Source organism: Platichthys flesus, chromosome 15 (genome assembly GCF_949316205.1).
Source record: "Platichthys flesus chromosome 15, fPlaFle2.1, whole genome shotgun sequence".
NCBI lineage: Eukaryota > Metazoa > Chordata > Actinopteri > Pleuronectiformes > Pleuronectidae > Platichthys > Platichthys flesus.
In genome coordinates, this window is record NC_084959.1 from 828,346 (window position 1) to 835,870 (window position 7,525).

General features: G+C 42.2%; 1 protein-coding gene across 2 annotated transcripts; it reads left to right on the top strand.

The window, feature by feature from the left end:
* Positions 1–748: 748 nt before the first annotated feature.
* nipal4 (NIPA like domain containing 4) lies at positions 749–7,525 on the top strand. 2 transcript variants are annotated; one of them, XM_062406920.1, is made up of 10 exons: positions 749–935; positions 2,655–2,759; positions 3,510–3,638; positions 3,745–3,801; positions 4,125–4,215; positions 4,303–4,463; positions 4,745–4,912; positions 6,169–6,248; positions 6,328–6,540; positions 6,890–7,525. In XM_062406920.1, exons 1-10 carry the CDS (start codon positions 896–898, stop codon positions 7,097–7,099), a joined length of 1,254 nt encoding a protein of 417 aa, XP_062262904.1. In that variant the 5' UTR covers positions 749–895; the 3' UTR covers positions 7,100–7,525. The 2 variants fall into 2 exon arrangements, with proteins under 2 accessions (XP_062262904.1, XP_062262905.1); XM_062406921.1 differs by lacking the exon at positions 749–935 and adding an exon at positions 1,328–1,613.

The window sequence follows — 7,525 nt, forward strand, 5'->3', positions numbered from 1 at the left end:
TTTTGAGCCAATGAATCAATACATCAGACTTTATTCCACACAAACAATGTGATATTAAGTTTTACAGAATAAAATCAAGCAATAAAAACAAAGAGAAACAATAATAACAGCATGAACACAAACATAAATTAAACCATAAACAAATAAGAAAAAGATGAATAAATGATACGTTTGGAATCAGGAAAGAACATAAAGTTGAGTATTAAGAGGAAAACAAACTTTTAGATTTGATGACTCATCATAAACGTCTACATAAGTTTCCTCCAGATTTCTTTTTAATGCTTTTATTGTATAAGTTCCAAAAAAAAAATCTGAAAAGTTCTTTAAATTAAATAAATGATTTTTGTTGAATCTCTATCAACATGTTAAGATCAAACTAACGTTCTTATAGATTTTTTCTTTTATAAAAAAATGAATCACTTTTTTGCCTCATTGATTTATCACACAACACACTGTGCTTCCCCACAACTGCCACATGGGGGCAGCAGTTCTCCTCTGGTGCAACATCAGGCAACACGAAGGAGACAAACTTTATTTTGATTAGGTTTTATTTTCAAACGAGTTGTTTTCGGTTCAAACAAAGAAATGTTTCAACCCAGACTTTTATTTTACTATTTTTTAATTTTATATCTTTATTGTTTTGTCGTTATTATTGTTTTTCCTTCCATTTTATTTCATTGTTATTATTTGATTGGGCGTTTCTTAGTACTTCCTGTGTTTGCTCCGGTGGGCGGGGCGGCGGCTCACCTGCAGTGGGCGGGGCCAGGGTCTCCACCTGCCGAGGACACACATCGAGTTTCAGGATCGAACTTCTTCTGCTTCTGCTCGTTTGGTTTCCACAGGTCTCATCTCCTCGCGGGGACGTTACTTCCTGGTCCTCCACTGAAGCGCCACCATGCGAGATGTTCACCTGCAGAACGAGACGTGCACCAACGGTGAGAACCACCCGTCGTCTTCATCACTTCATCTTCATCACCTCATCAGCTCAAACATAGAGAAGTTAAGACAAAGAGCAGGAAGTAGATTCCCTCTGATGCTGCCGCTTGTTACTGAGCTTTATTCTCTTCTATTCAAAACTCACAATCACCATCAGTGTAAAGGTTCAAGTTTTAACCAGCTTCAATTCATCACGTTCGTTGTTTGTGTGTTTAGGCTCTTATGTTGTTTTCTTGCTGTCTTTAATGTTTCATTTTGAACTTGTAAAGCAGCTTGTAACATATATAAATTATTATATTTCTTTCCTCACACACGTCTCGTCCTTCCACCAAGTTTACTGTAAATGTGTTTACTGTTTTTTGTGTAATGCTGTAAACAAACAAACAAATATTAACATATCTGTCATTATTCAAGAGACTCTTTAAAACAATGTGTGTACATGTTGTGTAGTTGGTGTGTGTGAAGCAGCAGCAGGTTGTCGGGTCCGACCCATTCAAACAGGAACATGTGTGGACGTCCAGGCAAGGGGCGGAGCCTGTAGATCAGCAGGGGCTGCGTCTAAACTCTGCTGTGGAAAGATCAGTGTTGTTGTTTACAGCTCATCCACACCAGCGTCGGCCCTCATCACCAGAAGATCTGGAATCTGTTTCCAAGTTGACTTTCCATTCCAGGAACACGTGAGGAACATGCGTGTTGTTCAGTTCAGGTTTAAACACAGCTCCTCAGCTCCTGAGTCTGATCGACCTCTGACCTCTACACGCCCGTCATTACTGAAAGTCAAACATGAAGCTGCAGAGCTGAGCTGCTGCACTGTGTTTATACTGAGGCGTCAGTGTTGACAGTGTAAATATTGAGTCTGCTCCTGGTCCTGGTGCTCTCTCAAGCAGCCGGGTCAAACCCGTCTTACACAAACCTGCAAGTCAAACACATGAGGTCAGAGAAGCAGATGTTTACTCCCTTAGTTCAGTCGATGGGTTTGAAAAAACTGAAGCTTTGTTTAGGTTCAGTCATTCAGGAGATGGTTTTTGTTTTCAACATAAATATAAATATCATGTGCCAGATAAATATTAATATTGGGGAGAGAAACATTTCCAATACAGATATATCGATTGACCATGTGGCACTGATTCCTAAGACGTCTTCATCAAACCTGACAAAACCAGTTTGTGACTCTCGAACCAGACGTTTCTAACTGATTCATATTGTTCATAGAAAAACAAAAAACAACAAACGTAAACTCCGGGTCCAGAGAGTGAAGCCAATGAGGAAGTGTCTGCACAGTGTCTTCTGTGTACTGACCAGCAGGGGGCGACTCCTCTGGTAGCTTCTATAGAAAGTGAATCTACTTCTCACTTTATAGCGTCAGTAACATTCAGGAGTTTCTGTCTCAGTCTCTAGTTTCAAGTCTTCTTCAAACAGCTGATGATCATTTAGTGAATTATGATCATTTAGAGTCAAACAGACCATAAAGCACGGGGGAGGATAGCACAGTGTGATTGACAGCTAGTATTGTCCAATGGCAGGTGTAGGTGGGCGTGTCCTCCAGCTCTCATTCAGGCTCCACCCCCCACTCCTCGAAATATGGTTAATTCTGGTTTAAAGATGTTTCACTGACTAACGTGAAACCGAGGCTTCATGGTGACGAGGCTGTGTACTCTGACTCTGTTGTGTTACTTTGTTAAAAGTTATAACAAAGTAAAATGTTCTCATGTCTGCAGCGTCTGTACTGAGGCTGTGGTGCGGCTCCACTTCTACAGTGTGTTCATTCAGTGGAGATCTAACAGGGTTACACACACACCTGAACAACAGCAGCCACACAACAGGTAACACAAACACACAACTGAACAACAGCAGCCGCACAACAGGTGGTGATATATAAACTATAAAACCCTTTGTTTAGATTAAAGTGTTTCACACACAAACTGTCTTCATGAAGAAGAAGAAGAAGAAGAATGAGCCTCATTGTGTTTGGTTTCCTGCAGATTAAGTTTCACAGCAGCTTTAACACAGAAGTTCGCAAACCAATCAAACCAGTTCAGATGAATCCGTGAACTTTTTGTTTGGTGTCAGATTCGTTTCTGTCGTTGTCATGAAAACAGGAGCAGGAAGGTTAATGAGGAACTTTCTTCTTCCTCTTCTTCTTATTCCTTGTTGGTGTTGTTGTTGTTATTTTCATTATTATTCACTCTGTCGAAGACAAAAGATTTATTTGTTAAAACCAAAACTTTCTGAAAATCTCTTCCATGCAAATAATTCACAAAAAGTTAAATCAACAAATAATTAAAATGTCCTTATTACATTTTACAATTTTAACAGAGATCCCAAAGTTAAAAAAGTGGAACGGCTTCTACACTCTCAAATATGGAGACTTAAATTACCAAAAAACATAATGAACACAAACATTTGTCAGAACATGAAGATTTAAATTCAGGATTAATCCTCAGTCTGATTATTTATCTTTAAAACTCATGAGTTAAATTCTTGTGATTTTTCACGTCTGATAAAGTCGTTGAACACACACACTGCAGGTACACACCCTCACAGACACACACTGACTCACTGTTTGTCTGCAGACGTCAGTTCCTACAACCTGTGGCTCGGCCTCACGCTGGCTCTGATGTCCGCCCTCCTCATCGGCGCCAGCGTCATCCTCAAGAAGAAAGCTCTCCTCCGATTGGCCGACACCGGCCACACCAGAGCAGGTGAGAGGACCTGTGGTCAACTGGAACCAGAGATAAAGAAATCACTATAATCACTTACATCTGTCTGTGTGTGTGTGCGCGTGCGTGTGTGTGTGCGTGTGTGTAGGTGATGGAGGTCATGGCTACCTGAAGGACTGGCTCTGGTGGGGGGGCCTCCTTACCAGTAGGAATCTATTTATTCTATTTTCTGAATTCTATACTTTTGTACTAGATGTGTTTGTTGAATCAGCCAAACTAGATTCCAAGTGTATTAGATTGTATTTCTCTTTTATTTAAAGTTCATGGTTAAACTGTTAAATATCAATTGCATTTCTTTGTTATAAGAGTTTGATAACGACATCTGAGGAATCATTGACACATTTCTAAATATATATATATAAAAAGAAGGAATTACTAATTACTGTAGAGATAAAAAGATGTGTTGATTGTCACGTGATCATTTGTGTCATGTGACCTGATGGTGTCTTCATGTGTGTGTCCCTGCAGTGGGAGCGGGGGAGGCCTGTAACTTCGTGGCCTACATGTTCGCTCCGGCGACGCTGGTGACGCCACTGGGAGCGTTGAGTGTCCTCATCAGGTCCGTCCTCGTCTCACTGCTGACAGAAGACGTCCACCTGAGAACGAATAACAAGCCTGTGTGTGTCTGTGTGTGTGTGTGTTACAGTGCAGTTCTGTCCTCCTACCTGTTGGGGGAGGTGTTGAACGTACTGGGGAAGCTCGGTTGTCTGCTGTGTGTGTTGGGAAGCATCCTGCTGGTCATCCACGCCCCAGAGGAACAGGAAGTGACATCACTACAGGACATGACGGACAAGCTGCTCGACCCTGGTAGGGGGGGGGGGGGGGGGGGGTGTCAGGAGGGTGGGGGTGACATGACAGTTTAATAAAGTGAAGCCTAACCATATCTGTCGCCCCTTGGTGGCTTGCTGCAGTATAGCTCATAAATCCTGTCTCCTCCATGTTAGCAGATGGGACATGGACCAAACAACAAAAAGTAGACGTTAAATAAATGTTTGTCAAAGATGGTTTCTGTCGTTTTAGTTAAATTCACGTTTTAATCTACTTTAATGAAGCTGACGTGTGTGTGTGTGTGTGTGTGTGTGTGTCAGGTTTCCTGGTGTTCATCTCAGCTGTGTTGCTGTTGTGTGCCGTGCTCGTCCTGTACGTCTCTCCTCGGTTCGGTCGATCCAACATCCTCGTGTACATCAGCGTCTGCTCGCTGCTCGGAGCCTTCACGGTCTCGTCGGTGAAGGGCCTCGCCATCGCCATCAACACCAGTAAGACACGTCACCATGGTTTCCAGACGTTTACACCTTTTTTTTTTTTACATATCACAAAATAGAGAAGTTGTGAAAGTTTTGATTTGAAACTGATGAAAACTGTTTCTCTTATTTCCTGTTTTCATTCCACTTCCGCCAGAAATAATCCAAATTTAAAAATAGAGGCTAAAACTTCACAATGAGCTTCGTCATCAATTCATCGATGATTCTGAAGTTTGTAAAAAAAAGCTGAAATGAGGAACATCACCTCAAGATTTGAAGAACTCAACTAAGATAATTTTTTCTGACAAAGCTTCATAGTTGACAACAACAGAACATGAGGCCACACCCACACCGATACAGCTCAGTTTTAAAACTCACCCCTGCTGTTATGGTTTCGCCTGCCGTAGTTTCCAGCCTCTGAATCAGAGACGAGTTTCAAACTGATCTGGTTTCAGTTTGAAACTCTGGTTTGTGTTTGAGTCTGAACAGAAACTGTGACTTCTGTACACAAAGACCCGTTCTCTTCCTGATTGATTCTCATCAGTCACATGACTCGACCACCAGCAGTGAACACAAAAAGTGTCGCTTACACTTCCTGTCGGTAACACTTCCTGTCGGTGACACTTCCTGTCTGTTTCACTTCCTGTCAGTAACACTTTCTGTCAGTAACACTTCCTGTCAGTCTCAGTTCCTGTCAGTAACAGCTCCTGTCAGTAGCACTTCCTGTCGGTAACACTTCCTGTCGGTAACACTTCCTGTCGGTAACACTTCCTGTCGGTAATACTTCCTGTCGGTAACACCTCCTGTCAGTAACACTTCCTGTGAGTCTCACTTCCTGTCAGTAGCACTTCCTATCAGTAACACTTCCTGTCAGTAACACTTCCTGTCGGTAATACTTCCTGTGAGTCTCACTTCCTGTCGGTAACACTTCCTGTAGGTAACACTTCCTGTCAGTAACACTTCCTGTGAGTCTCACTTCCTGTCAGTAGCACTTCCTATCAGTAACACTTCCTGTCAGAAACACTTCCTGTCGGTAATACTTCCTGTGAGTCTCACTTCCTGTCGGTAACACTTCCTGTAGGTAACACTTCCTGTCAGTAACACTTCCTGTGAGTCTCACTTCCACTGTTTACATCACATGACCAGCGTAGGTCATGTGACGGGTGTTCAGGCGTTAGTGTGGACGGAGGTGGTTTTAGTTTTAAAGCAGAAATAAGTCAAACCAGTTAATGTGTTTGTGTGTTTGTGTGTTTGTGTGTTTGTGTGTTTAGTGTTTGATGACGTTTCCGTTCTCACGAGTCCTCTCACCTGGATCCTGCTGCTCACGCTCATCGGCTCCGTAGTAACACAGGTGCTGTTCCTCAGAGTCAGTGGAGGCAGGAAGTTGTTGTTGTTTTGTATCTGAGCTGTGTCTGCATCGCCCCCTGCAGGTGAACTACCTGAACAAGTCTCTGGACACGTTCAACACGCTGCTGGTTTACCCCGTCTACTACGTCCTCTTCACCTCCGTCGTCCTGTCCACCTCCGTCATCCTCTTCCAGGAGTGGACGAGCATGACGGCCGTGGACGTGGTCACGACGCTCGGAGCCTTCGTGGTCATCGTGGTGGGCGTGGCCATGCTCCACCTCTTCAAAGAGCTGCAGGTCGAGACCCCGCCCCTCCACATTCGTGTTCTGTTAAAGTGATCAAATTCTTTCAGCTTTAGATTTTCTCAAGAGCAAAATAAATGAATATGATTTTTATCCTTGACTGAAAAAAGTGAAGCTGTGACCACAGATGAAATGAAACCTTGAATTAGGATCAATAATAATTATCATCATTTTATCTTTGTTTTCTATTTAAAATGTGTGTATTTATGCACAATAGTGTTCAAATTACTCTTTTGACTATTTTATTTTATTTTATTACCATAAGGATGAATCAGGATTAGTTTTTTACATGTTTTATATTAAAATATATTAGTGTTAATTCTGACGTCTTTTTTAAACGCAGGTGACGATGAGGCAGCTGACCAATCAGCTGTCTCAGCCATTGGAGGGGGAGGGACTTGCAGAGGAGATTTCAGCCGGTGGTGGAGGAGGAGGAGGAAAGGAAAGAGTGCGGAAAGAAAAGGAGGATAAATACGGACTGATGGACAACATGGTGATTGAGAGTCTTCCTCCAATGAGAGAGGACGGACCCAGAGTCTTCATCATCAGCTGAAAGAGACACGAGGACAAAGGAGACGCAGGTTTCCTGGATGTTGAGGTTCAGTCCTCTCAGAGCTGTAGTCCTCACTCTGCCTGATGATGTGAGTCTTATCTTATTCTGAAAGGGCCAGACATCTGGTTTCACTTCAGTTGAAGAGGACAGAAACATTTTCACACAGAGACGTCATGTCCCCGAGGACACGAAGGACTTTAAGGGACGCAATCAAAACGTATCAAATTATATATTTTTTCTTTTGCAGCAGCAAATGAACGTTACTGACAAAATTAACTTTTATTTGAATAAAAGAGTAAAGTAGATTCTTAATTATCTCTGTTACAATTTATTTTATCATTGATCAAGTGTTTATGAGCTGAGTCTGTTTTTATGTGTATGTGATGATTATGATGTTCAGAATAAACTGTTTTTGTATCTGACTCA